General features: G+C 41.1%; 1 protein-coding gene across 9 annotated transcripts in view; it reads left to right on the plus strand.

The window, feature by feature from the left end:
• LOC144736511 (supervillin-like) overlaps window positions 1-10,866 on the plus strand; it is a 144,101-nt gene extending 133,235 nt beyond the window's left edge. For 7 of the 9 annotated variants that reach the window (XM_078619094.1, XM_078619388.1, XM_078619467.1 and 4 more), the window contains 10 exons: window positions 868-1,210; window positions 2,507-2,661; window positions 3,334-3,436; window positions 4,256-4,463; window positions 4,705-4,838; window positions 5,345-5,500; window positions 6,778-6,921; window positions 7,339-7,466; window positions 8,626-8,781; window positions 9,128-10,866. In XM_078619094.1, the coding sequence (XP_078475220.1) occupies window positions 868-1,210; window positions 2,507-2,661; window positions 3,334-3,436; window positions 4,256-4,463; window positions 4,705-4,838; window positions 5,345-5,500; window positions 6,778-6,921; window positions 7,339-7,466; window positions 8,626-8,781; window positions 9,128-9,214 (1,614 nt within the window). In that variant the 3' untranslated portion in view covers window positions 9,215-10,866. The remainder of the gene's footprint in view (window positions 1-867; window positions 1,211-2,506; window positions 2,662-3,333; window positions 3,437-4,255; window positions 4,464-4,704; window positions 4,839-5,344; window positions 5,501-6,777; window positions 6,922-7,338; window positions 7,467-8,625; window positions 8,782-9,127) is intronic. The other 2 variants (XM_078619326.1, XM_078619666.1) reach the window with 1 other exon arrangement.
• Window positions 10,867-14,177: the final 3,311 nt, after the last annotated feature.

The following is a 14,177-nucleotide window of genomic DNA, read 5'->3' on the forward strand; positions in this document are numbered from 1 at the left end:
GCTTGCCCCTCTCTCCTCAACTTCTATCTTCCCTTCTATATCTCCTCAACTCCCCTTTACCTTCTCTTCTGTTCCCACATACCTCTCCTGGTTACGGCTTCAGTCCTTTCTGACCTGACAGTTTTATTTTTCTCTGCCACCATTTTATCCAACCCCTCTAACAGTCCATCTCTCAACCGGATGCCCTTGCTTTCACTTCTTCCTATATCTCTTACTTCCCTTGTATAACCCTTTTCTTGTTTTGCCCCCCTTCATTTTAATGCTTTTTAACCTCAATGTTTTTTTTTACCTGGTTAAATAAAGGTGAAATAAATAAAGTTATTGTGCTGTCGTTCTCATTTAAAGCCTCCCAGAAATACGCTCGTTGTCAAATTATTGGTTGTATATGTTGAATAGCTGTAGTTTTCAAGTTTATGGAAAATATTGCGACATGTGAAGTTTTTTTTAGCTTAGAAGTGTGAGGGGAAAGTCATGAAAAAGAAGCTTTTGTGTTTGAAAATGCACTCTGTTCTTCTCAGAGTCTCTTGCTTTACTCCCTTTCTTTACCTCCTTACCTTTCCATACCTCTATTTTATCAGCTTGCCTGCTATCAGACTGTGGAAATTATGCTCTTATAATTTGTCTCTTTTCTTCAATGATTTTAACCATGAGAACAAATCATGCCTCTACATAGAATTGCATTGCATTTTAAAACATAGGCTTTCGCAACCAATATTATCCAGAATATGTTTTTTGGGTTAGATCACGTAAATATAAATGCATTTCACTGCAAGGAGTGAATTTGCTTGTGCCACGCCACGCGTGTTTGGCCTCGTGTGACCCTGCCACCCTTCCCCCATGCTTTTACCCCCCACCCCCACCACACAGGAGGGTGATTCCCAGAGCCCGCACATTAGCAGCATCACGACGACCAGCCCTACCTCCCCGATGGCAACGATAGAAAATATGGTTCATACCTCGCCTGAAGGTGGCGGCGTGGCTGTGGTGCAGCCGCAGGCGGGGGGCACGGTGCTTGAGGGGGTTGATGTAGGGCGTGGCCACGGCACGGTGAAAGGGGAGGACGCGCGAGCCTTCGAGCTGAGCACCGTGGCCGTGGAGGCCTGGCACGTGGCTGAGCATGGGTACAGCTCTGTGGCGGCCACCAGCCGAGGGCAGCTTCACATGGGAGATGCCTACATCGTCAAGTGGAAGTACATGCTGTGCCCCGCGGGTAAGGGATGTGCACGCCATATGCATCCTTGTGCCATGAGCCATTGTAGCTTGCTGTGAACTCTTGACGGGGTGTTCGAGGTGTTCACTTGTTCTAATGAGATCGATTCTCCTGCATGGTTGTTGACCATGATCATCAGAGATGGTCCTCATTGACGGTAAACTAAATAAATATTCAGCAGTTCAACTATGGCCATCATAGTAACAGCCATATATAGAGTCGTATGTTAATTAACTTCACCTGGCCAGGCAGCATTATGCCAAAGTTTTGCAAGTTCATAGTCTAGCTTATGAGATCAAATTCTGTTCAGAGATGGAGTCAATCGCATTGGGGTCCATCAGCTTTGTGGGGAATCGGCAGTGGCTGTCTCATGGATCAACTGATTTCCTCTCTAGCAATGTGTAATATTCACCACTGACTCTAGACTAAAAATGGAGATCATGCAAGTGTGGTGATATTTGGTGCTGTATTTTTATTCTGCTATGTATTATGGTTCAGCTGCCACAGTGCAATTTCATTCCATTGATTGACATTTATTCTGTATAATTTTTAATTAAGTTCCCCTCCCCCCTCCACCATGCATTTGTTAATATCACTCCTATGCCTGGAGCAATGCACTCGACATACATTTGCAACCACAATGTCAATTGTGATTAATTTACAGTTGTTAAATAACAACAGAAAATTGTCTGTTTTGCAACTTGTCTTGATAGATATGAGGCATTATTGAGATGGTTTAAAAAACATTAATGATACATTGAAAAAATCTCTTGTTGTCTCCACCACCCAACAATTGGCATCATCATAATGCTGCCACACATTTCTTGTTCTCTTATTTTACAACCACATTCCCTTGCATGTTAATCACAATTAACGTACAATACAATAATTACAAGCCGGTCTTATGGTCACCTCGGCAGAATCCTCGTGCTCTGTCTATCATCTCAGAATCGGCAGCCACACTGCCATGGGTTCTGCCCAATGAGTCCAATGGTTACTGAGGTTGGTCATGAATTTAATGACAGTTTATTTCATACAACATTTCCACCAAAGTATAAATTCCAACCATGGAAGCTTCTGCCTATATTATGAATTGGGGACCCATGGTCTTTTTTTGCTCACTGGAATTACTGCAAGCGGTTAATGATGACAAGGATGAGAAGTGACATTTCTATTTGTATCTGCAAATCACAGCATTGTGCTTCTCAAAAGCTGGTAGTTCTATTCCAGTAATGTAATTTAATTATTATGTAAGTCCGTGTGTGACCTGATGCCTTGCCCCGTGCGGTGATGCAGTGAGCAAAAGGAAGAAGAGCGAGGCGGTGCGGAGTGTAACGGCGGGCCGCGAGCGCTGCGCGTACTTCTTCTGGCAGGGTTGCAACGCGGGCGTGAGTGACAAGGGGGCTTCGGCACTCATGACCATCGAGCTGGACACAGAGAAGGGGCCACAGGTGAGCCATGCAGGGAGGACTTTGTCGGGAGGGGTGTGGTACGTGCAAATGACACAAATGTATTGTAAGGAAAAAGAGAGTTCAAGTTTCATTTACTAGGTATAGCTCTGTGAGCCATGCGGCTCTTGAGCCAGGTGCAACCGCAACAAACAAAATATGAACAAAGATCATCTTAAAGCGACGACGCGCAACAGAAACATCCTGGATAAACCAGCAAATCTTCCAGAAAAAAACCCACCGTATTACAATGCTGTGTGCAAAAATCCCAGTGTGATGCAAGTCAAACAATAACAACCATAAGACAATTTAGATTAAAGTTATCAGGCCAACTCCACACTTCCGCAAGAAACAATGTAACAACAGTAATCGTAGGAACTGTGATTCAAATTTAACAATTAACGATATACATAACATGTACGACCAAACTTGCAGCCATAGCTTGCAGCATCACACTCCCAGTGTATGATGTGTGAGTGAATCAGTGTAAGATGAGTGAGTGTATCACGGCCTCCTCCCCGCCATCACGGCCTCCTCCACGCCATCACGGCCTCCTCGGTGAATGAAACATTCGTTTTTTTTCCCCAAACATTTGTGAGCGCACATGTAGACGTACACACACATTTGCCCGTATGTTTGTTTTTTGTGCGTGGCCATGTGCGCCGTCATTGCCAGGTGCCAGTTCAACAGGGAAAGGAGCCACCCTGCTTCGTGCAGCTCTTTCAAGGCGGAATGATTGTCCACCGAGGACGGCGGGAGGAACTCGACAACAGCCAAGGTATACTTTACCAACTGGCATGCACCAAGCGCACTCACGATCCATTACCAAAACCCTTTTGCCACATGGCCAGTGCGATGTGATTCCAAATGTATTGGGTCACCTGCCCGAAAGGGTTGAAGTTTAAGCAACCCATATATTCATATTATAACAGGATAAATGAGGATAAATGAGAAATATTTTATATACAGGATAAATATGAGCAAAACAAAGGTAATGTGCAACATATCCAATAAATAATTACAATATGTCTACCTGGGGTGCTATTAAAGGTGGACTGGGATCAAAGTGATACATTAAAGAAGTAGATGAGAGCAGGGTTGGAGTGCTTTTGGAAATCTGAACGTGTTAATAAACTGATACGATATATGAATCAAAAATATGGACATTAACAAAGAAAATGGAACAAAACCATAAAAGTTCATTTATTAGTATTTTTTTTCTATCTACGTGACTTTACCGAAAGAACCAAAGAGTATGCATAAAAGAGGCAAGGAGAGATGCTTCCGCATGTAAGAAAAAGTAAGTTGGCTTCGGGAGAAATCGTCACGTGAAGGTATGGATGGTGCCCATTAGTCGAGATTAAGCGTACCACTAATTGTGATCAGAAGACAGTCACTGTGTTTAACTGGGATCAAATGTCATTCATGGATAAAAGTAAATCTCATAGGTTCTGGGATTCCTGTACTCAGAAGCATTACTAGGCCATGTGAAACAATGTATGCACAGTCTAGCTGACAGACAAATGGACAAATGAAGGTGCTTGTATATAAAATTACATTTGATGTCAACAGCGTAAGTTTGCTGCTGTCTCTGCAGGCATGACGCGGCTGTTCTGTGTGAGGGGCGAGTTGGTGGAGGAGGCTTTGCTTCTCGAGGTGGTGTGTGGGCCAGCCGCCCTCCGCTCCCGGGCCTCCTTGCTCCTGTTGGAACCTCGCCGCCATGTTCTCACCGTGTGGCATGGGTGCTGCTGTCCGCCCTCCAGTCGCCGTGTTGCACGACACACTGCCAAGCGTCTACGCGATGTGTGAGCTGCACACCCACGCCTACATATATATATTGTTTTTCACTACTTCATGAATTTAACCAAGTATGTGTTGTGACTGCCAGACTAACTTTAAAGATGGACAAATTCAATGTATTTTAATGCTGATGAGTTTTTTTTTACAAAGTAGACCACAGATGCTGTTGCATTTGGTGTGTGCTTCCCCGCATGTTGAGATGCTGTCAGCTCAGTGTGCCACACTTCTACTGTGTGGTGGCTGCAGGTGCCCCCCAGAGATGAACATTCCTGGAACCACAACCTTGAGCCTAGAGGAGTGCGAGGAAGGTGCTGAGCCTTCCGCCTTCTGGAATGCCCTCGGTGGTCATGACCGGATGGCTTACCAAAGCCTGCTACAAGGTGCACATGCATTACAAACAGGGTGGATTGTGGGCCAGAATGACCCAGAATGCTGTGGTGGGAGTTAAAATTTCAATCCGACAACATTCCGGAAGGAACCGGGGGCACGTGTAGTGGCAGGGAGTCGATATTTATATGTAATTCGTAAGTATCTGTCCTTCACACTGTTCACATATTCCAAACAGTACATGGGAAGAAAAGGTGTTATTTAAATGAATGTGCTAAAACAGAGATTTTTTAAACTTAATAGTCAGTGCTCGTGTGCGCTCACGCTCAGTTGGATACGGTCAAGATCGGGGCTGGGAGGGGGCAGTTTCAGGGGCAACAAGGCCCATTCCCCCTGGGTCACAGTCAGGGCACTACCATCATGGAATGTAGAGGTTTAAAAATTGGAAATATTTTAAGCATAAATACTATTGGTAACATGTAGTTGGTGGTCAGTTGTTACTGGCAGTGTGTAATATCCACGACAATTTTCTTTGACAATGTATTCACGGTTGGTGCAGACAAGGGGCGGGAGGGAGACTCGCTGAAACTCTACCGCACATCAAGCGCGTCGGGCGAGCTGGTGCTTGTGGAGTGCACCTCCAATGTGAGCGTGCCTGGGGCACTATCAGCCATGCCCTTCCTGCAGGACGACCTCTATGGAGTGGAGCAACCAGGTGAGGCTCAGGACATAGCACGATGAAATAAGAGGTGGGTCATTCCATGGCTCTGTTTTGACAACGTCCGTTGCACTTGCAGGATCTGTGGTTAGTCGATTCCAAATGTAAGCAGATTGTGCTATATACCTTTCTACTTGCACATATTTAATAATTTTTAAGCTTGGTAGACATTGTTCAAGTGTCCATGAATTCCACCCTGCAGTTACTGTCACCTTGTAGTGCTCATTCATAAGGAATGGTAAAAGTATAATGAGAATTGTAAATCCTGTCCTTTATAAAATAAGAATCATTTACATTTATGTGAAATATATAATCCTGCATTGACATGCCTGACTTTTTAAATTAGATAACTTTATCATGGGATCTCCTTTGCCAGTACCAAAATATAAGAATAAGTGTTCCCCTTTTTTCTGGCAACAAAACAGGTGGTAAGATGTTAAAACACCAAACTGAAACCTTTTACAAGGAATCATGTCTGCATTAACCACAATACTTGTGGTCAGAATTCAAACAAAAAACGTAGTCTGATAATATATGCATTGTCTTTGAAACTTATTGGTCCACACCAGAGACATCTTTCTTTTGAGCCTCGTCTCAAAACGGTGTTAAACCAGAGGACGCCAAAAGGCCTTTTTTTGGCGTCTTCTGTTAGACCAGAGGATGCCAAAAGGCTCTCTGGTGTGGACTAATCAGTTTCAAAGACAATGCATATATTTTCAGAATAGGTTATTTGCTTGCATTCTGACCACAAGTATTGTGGTTAATGCAGACATGATTCCTTGTAAAAGGTTTCAATTTGGTGTTTTAACATCTTAACACCTGTTTTGTTGCCAGACAAAAGGGGAAAACCTATTCTCATAGATAAATATAGTCGTACATTTTTTAAATAACTGTTGAACATTGTTAAACAGTGAGAATCATTACTTTCAAAGGAATTTGAAAGGATTTGTTTTATTTTCTTTATTTTAATAGTCATATATAATGTGGTTGTGATAAATACACATTAACTAATGCATGCCCTGTTACAAAAAAAATCAAGAGCATGTACTGTACTCCATGTACTGCAAGCTGTGTTTATTAGTCATGGTGATTATAAACAGATAACACTTTTAACATCCACAGATCTAAGACACAACTTACATGTAGCAGTAACATATAACATTGTACGTTCACCAGCCGTCACACATTACACAGATTAGATTTGACACGTGGACCCCAGCGCCTGTGTAACCATACTGCCATTTGCGTCCGTCTGTGTGTGTGCGCGTGAGAAGCATTGTTTGTGCTGCAGACCTCTCGCGAGGCTTACGTGTGGCAGGGCTGGTGGCCAGTTGACCGAGAGAGCACGGGCTCGAGCAAGATGCGCTGGGACACCGACCGGCGGGCTGCAATGGAGGCAGCCCTCCTCCTCCACAAAGGTCTCAGCACCTTGCCAGTGCACCACAGTTGAAGACCAGTACAGACTGGTTGCCAATGACCAATTCATTTTTTTTAGCAATGGAAGAAAACGGGATAATCCAGAAGAAACCCATGCAGAACAGGGGGAGAACATACCAACTCCACACAGAAAGGCACCCGAGTCGGGAATTGAACTCGGGGATTTCATGCTGAGGCACATGTGTTACCTCAGCGCCATCCTGCTACCGATCGTATCTAGAAATGTGTCTTTTTATAACATCTTTTTGCAGTGCATTAGGTAGCAGGAGAGTTTCTGTAATTGTTATTTTACATGGCTAAATGTATTAATAAATGACTGTATTCTACAACGATTAATAATTCCTTGTGATACTAAATTACAATTCATTGATCATTTTCCTGTTGATGATGGTGGGCAGCAGAATCCAGCGGAAAGGTGAAAGGGACGGCGGCCTACCTGGTTTATGCTGGACTGGAGCCACCATCTTTCACCAACCTCTTCCCATGCTGGGAGTCACACCCTGACGTAGCTGCATCCAGCCAGGAGGTGCACACACACACACCAACATCTCGAGTTGGTGTAGTTGGGGCACTGAAAACAAATCTCCTAGACAGTTCGAATTGACAGGAGTTAAGAATTAATCGCTAGTCAAACCGAATCCAGGATTTGATCAAACAATGGAGCTGCTGCACTCCTTCCTATCGTTTTGTCCTGAGCCAATGGTACAATTTAATATTCCCAGTGTGGGTGACGGTCTCTCCATAGGATGATTTTGGCTTCCGACAATATGGCACTTAATTATATTTTTAAAAATACATTTAAAATGTTACTTAATAACCACATGAGCGAGTGTGGGGGCCACCCTTACATAATGCATGTGGAGCCGCTCCACGCTCTCTAAAACTAGTCTCCGCCATATGTGGAATGACTCCACAAAGTGTGGAATTGTGTCGGATTCACAAATACGCGTGCGAGTGTCAGATGGATCTCAAGACCTAATGGTTGGCCCTGTGCTGCCATTATGCCTGGGTATCAGGATGTTCTGGTGAAATGACCACGGGTTCGGCCCACTTCATCCAACTTAATGAGACCTATATATGTTTTGTGGAACATTTCTGCTGTCAATTCCCACTGTAAAATGTATGTTAAACTTCATTCGCACCGTACTTAGCAAACCGTGCAAATCAAACGTATATTCCTCCTAAGGCATATATTGTACCTGAGATCTGTAATGTCTACTTCTTGTTTTTCTGCTGCAGTCTCTGCTCTCAAGTGTTCCATTTATTTGTTATGCTGAGTGCAACATGTTATTAATCGCCCTATGCATTCAGTTCTGCATATTTTTATTATACATAACTTAGAATTTATGACATTTGGTGTGCTATTTTATGATTGAAATTGTCCAGGTCTCTTAATGTAATACAGTGAATTAAAATATTTTACCTCAAGGTAACCAGTTGGGCGATTAATGACAGAGTTCCAAACCGTGTCCGATGTTACAGTTAAGTTTTGTGGATGGATTTGACCTCATACAGGGCCACGTGCCTTCTCAGTTGCTGGACCCATTGAACTAACTTGCTGCAGAAGCAAACGTGCCTCAATAACTCACGTGTTACCTGGTAGCTATGTAGCATATTGGAGTTGTTTGGATGCAAGAGTGCATTCTTTTAAAACGTTTAATAAATTGTTATTATTCGATTTGCAGAACACAGAGGTTAGAGAGAAGTGCACCTTGCTGGAGGATGCTTTGGCCCAGCTGAGCCAAACCACCTACTCGTTGGCACAGCTCACAACGCGTCCGCTGCCGCCGGGCGTCGACCCCCTCAAGCTGGAGAGATATCTGACTGATGTAGATTTCCAGGTCCGTGTCTGCACAATTTACATTACACTTCTACGTGATGTTTTAGATTTGAGGTTTCCGCAGCGTTGAATAAAGTTAATATTTCACCCTTTAATCGGTTATGATGATGACGCTTGTGACTTCATCGCCAGTAATTTCTTAAGTCGTCCTCGTTCTACCGGTAAATCTGTAGATCTCAAAGGCACACAATAGACACCAGGTGGAAAGTGGGCGAATTATGCAACTACTAGTGATGAATTTACACGTACAGTCATACTGGAATAAAATTAAAATGTCAATTTTATATTTTATTGTTACATTTATATACATGGTGTGAATATGTTGTTTGCTGATAATGTATTTTCAGTCGGTGCTCAACATGTCAAGGGAAGAGTATCGCTCAATACCACTGTGGAAGCAAGCCACTCTGAAGAAGGAGGTTGGGTTGTTTTAAACTAATGTCAGGGATGAGCGGTACAACTGTGATATTGTCTGATATGATAATCATATTTAAATGTTCTTGCATTAAGAGCTCAGAGATAGAAGCATCCGTGTAATGGACATCCCAGCTCTGCTTTGACTTGGGAAATTGGCCCATTTACAAGATGTAATTTGGCTAGAAGTTTTTATTATGCTGCTCAAAGAACACAAAATGGGCAATGTAAAAGGGATTACTAAAACCCAGTTTTTATTATTAAGTACTATAGACTGTTGAAAATAATTTTTCATATATTTTTTTCTAAATTGTAGTTCACTTAAAGTGAAAATGTTCAGATCATGTCATACTGAGGTTCAGTGTTGAACTTAACAGGTGAGAATTGACTTTTTGGATTTAGAAAATGCCAATTACTTTGCAGAGCGATACTCCTCTGGGCATGCTATATGCTGAGTTTGGACACGAGACCATTTTCCTGAGGCAGTCCATTTTCTGTGCAATTATTATTTTTTTATCACAATGTGACAATTTGAGATGTTATTTTTCCTAGAGCACATAGAATGCACAGCTCGTTTTATCGTGCCCATTACTGTTGGGAAAACCATGACCTGGAAAGGGCCTACCGCTGTTTTGATATTACAAGCAATTGTACATGTTATTTGTCAACATTTTGAAAATGCATTGTTTTACATAATTACATTTTTCAACACTAAATGCTACTTGGAATAACAGCCACTGCCACTGACTTGTCTATTATAAGCACTTTTGTTAATCCTCATATGTCCTTGTTTACTGACTCAATGTTTAAAATCAGAGGAAATGTCCACTTTAAATGGTGTATAAAGGACTCATTCAGTTTAACTAATGATGTTTGGCCACTGGTTACTGCTTTAAGATGTATCCGTGTAACCATTTTATTCTTTTCATGTCATTATTTTAGGTTTATAATCAGTTAACCTATTATAAACCATATAATAAATGTTTGCCTGAAATTTGAGACATCTATGGATAAAAGAGGCTGAGTAAAGTGTGCCCATCTCTAAAATCTTTAAATACCAGTCATTTGTGTTGTCTGTTGTACACAGTTTTTACAGCCAAATGAAATGGTCTTTAGAATTTTCTAAAAAAAATAACGGCAGTGTTTTACATTACTAATTACAGTCATGGTAAAATGTTCAAGTGTACTGGAAAATATTTCAAATTGGAATAATTTTGGATTTTTATTAAGCTTTAGTTTTTATAATAAAGTATTAACATAACAATACGTGGCACTTTAAGATGCCTTCAGAAGATCTTAAACGAAAGCCTACCAAGTAGAACCTATGCAATGCTGTTTTTATTGGACTGAACTAAGGCTTCTGACTTTACTATTATGTAGTGCCTTTCTTCAATTGGCGCAAATTTAGTAGACTTCACATCCTTTCGACTAATGTTATATTTACTGTTTTATTGTTATATACAAATCTGTAATGATTTTAATCTGTCCATATAAATGTAATGTGTTTTACTCTTTAGGTATGTATTTTAGAATTAAGGCTAAAGCTTTTGGCACGACTGAGTAACGATGTCTTTTTGTTTAATTACTTCCAGTGTGAATATCACAAGTGGAATTGCAACATTGGTTTTTGTTTCATCGATACAACAAAGTTTAATAAATTGTTCTCGTCTTTCGTGGTGTAATTCATTTCTCTTTTTAATCATGATTTTGGCATGACTGAACATTACCAATGCAAATAATGGATCCTCAAAAGGTATAGAATAACTATAACCATATTTACAGGATTAAACAACTTCTGGGTTCTTTCGGTAAAGTCACGTAGAAGGGAAGTAATAAAATAATAAAAATAAAACATAATAAAATAATTCTCACGACGTTTCGGCCACAACACAAGCAGCTGTCCTCAGGTGAAGACCAGGTCTGTCGGGGAGACAGCGTCTGAATGAAACACCACCATGCTTGGAGCGTGTATTTAAGCTGGGTTGAAAGGGGGGAAGGGCGCCTTGACGAAATAATTTGCATATCAAGAGGAATTTAGCATATTTATGGGAAATGCAGGTATGTGATTAGTACTACTTGTGAAATGCGTAGGAGGTGGGTGGGGGGTTTCAAAGTCATACTATGCCCGTGCATTATGCAGGATTAGCAGCATCAAAGGGAGGGGATAGGAGTAGCATTAATAAAGGGAAGGAATATTAATAGTATGTAGCTGCAGTAACTAAACAACCACAGTATAAACTACATAGTATCATCAGTATACTAAATATACTCTCCAATAAGCTGAGCTACTAACAGTAAGTAATACATTACAATTCTATGTCGCAAAAAGTATAATATGCTTCCAGCTAAACTTTTTTTCCCTTACATCACACGGGTCTACCTCGTACTATGTGCTGCCATAGACAAACCCAACATTAAATTATATACTGTATTACTATACACCAGAGGTGTGGACTCGAGTCATGTGACTTGGACTCGAGTCAGACTCGAGTCATGAATTTGATGACTTGCGACTCGACTTGGACTTGCATAACAATGACTTTGTCCCACCTCTGCTATACACCACCCTATACCTTAGAATAATACATAGTGTAATATTACACTATGTATTATTCTATCCACCCTACTGTATATCACACTGCTGTATATTCACTATACAATTACGATACTATATATTGCCTTATACATTGTATTAAACATTACAATTTTATACTATTTATTATTATACAATCTGCTATACACTATACCATTGACCGTCGAGTGAAAGATACTAAGAGGAAACAACGAAATATGTCAATGGAAGAGTGGTAGTAGGAGACTTGCAGCGGAGCAAAGAATCCATTCCCTGCGGAGAATACAAGATATATAGTCATGCCAGTGAGTGGACTGCGGTCTGAAAGTCACCGTAAACGTGAACACAATCGGTTAAGATCCGAAATGGTTTATTACGCCCTTCCAATGATTGCTGAGCCAGAATCCATCTTCTCGGTTGAAATTGTCTCTGTGTTTGTATATGTGGATCGCCTCATGAACGAATCTCTCATGGTAGCCAGATAGCTTGCAGATAACCTCTGTCTTGGAGAAGTCAATGTCATGTGAGCCCACTGAATTGTAACAGTGAAGTTCTGGGGGTTATTGGTTCTGAGGACTTTTTTATTGCCGTATAGCACTGACATTTTAAATGTAAATAAAATTAGAGGTATCCCTTTGACTTGTTATGACTGGACAGAATTTCCACATTAAAATTTCAAACAAGTAACATTGTGAAAAGTGGCAAAGCACTTATTTTAAACAATATTTCATTGATGTGCTCACTCGCGTATATGTTAACAAGCTGGTAAGCCAATCCAATAAGGGAGCATATATTTTTTTTTCAAGGGGAAAATGTAGAACACCTCCAAATATAGCAAAAGGTGCCTAGGTCTGGCGAATGGTTACCTGGTCTGATTATTTGAACATCAAGCATGAATACTAAACAGCTAATTTATGAAGCACTAGCGGTTAGTACCCGGCGTTGCCTGGGCGAAAAAGGCAGACACGCAGTTACACACGCAAATCGACTGACACACACACATGGGCTAACACACACACAAACACTTTGACGTACACACACACATGGGGCGTTGTCCGTTCGAAAAAGACACCCACATGGAGTTAAAGACACGCATGGCTCTACACGCACACACATATGGACTCAAAGACACACACATGGATTCACACACACACATCGACGGGCACAACAATCCCCGATGATGGCACAGCTATCAGTATCGCAGTACTACGTATGAGTAAATAGCGTGACGAGAGCGATGGAAACAATAGAAATGCATTTTAAGATATAAGCAGAAATCACAGACTGGCAGTAGACCGTGGCAGCGTTATAAAAGCGCAGCAAAAAAATAGAAAATTGAGCAACCCAAAAATCCAAAAAGAGTTTTGTCTACACAAACATAATTATTGTAACATGTCAACTTGTTTCATAATGGTAAACAATGAACTTGAGTTGTTATCTTCATAAAAACATAATTATTGTAACATCTGTGAAATCTTAATTTTAAAACTTTCGTGACTGCAGGAATTATTATTTGTTTCTTTCGGTTAAGTCACGTCTAAAGATAAAATAATAAATTAAATTAAATAATAGAATACGACGTTTCGATTGCAACACAAGCAATCATCATCAGGTATAATGAAATAGCGACATAAAATCTAACCAGAAAACTATAGACAGACATATTAGCAGACAGATATCACCAAGATACATAGAGAGAGCAACACAGGTAACAGAGAGAGGTGGTCGTCTCTGTGGGGTGGCCTTAAATAGACAGAGGAGGGCGGACGCAGAGAGAGGGAGGGGGGTTAGAGAAAAAAATAGCATATCAATGAGTGGACAACAAAACGTGGTGCTGCAAGACGTGACTTAACCCAAAGAAACAAATAATAATTCCTGCAGTCACGAAAGTTCTAAAATTAAGATTGAACCACTTCTACGGGGAAGTTTTAAACTTATCTTCTTTTTTTCTCTCTCTCTGACTACTTGTTCTCTCTGCCTGTGTCCTCTCTTTGGAATGTTCACACTTAAATTCTAACTTAGCAATCTTTGAAATACGTAATCAACCAGGCTATGCGTTAATTGTGTGTTGACCGACCCTCTGTGTTGTATTACATTACATTTCGATATTTTACTAGGTTATTTAATTTTAGTGTGTCCTCCTGATTTTCAGGCTTGCTTGCCGTGTCATCGCACTTGCAGCACCACGTTTTGTTGTCCACTCATTGATATGCTATTTTTTTCTCTAACCCCCCTCCCTCTCTCTGCGTCCGCCCTCCTCTGTCTATTTAAGGCCACCCCACAGAGACGACCACCTCTCTCTGTTACCTGTGTTGCTCTCTCTATGTATCTTGGTGATATCTGTCTGCTAATATGTCTGTCTATAGTTTTCTGGTTAGATTTTATGTCGCTATTTCATTATACCTGATGAT

Source organism: Lampetra planeri, chromosome 1 (genome assembly GCF_965212315.1).
Source record: "Lampetra planeri chromosome 1, kcLamPlan1.2.h2, whole genome shotgun sequence".
NCBI classification, from domain to species: Eukaryota; Metazoa; Chordata; class Hyperoartia; order Petromyzontiformes; family Petromyzontidae; genus Lampetra; species Lampetra planeri.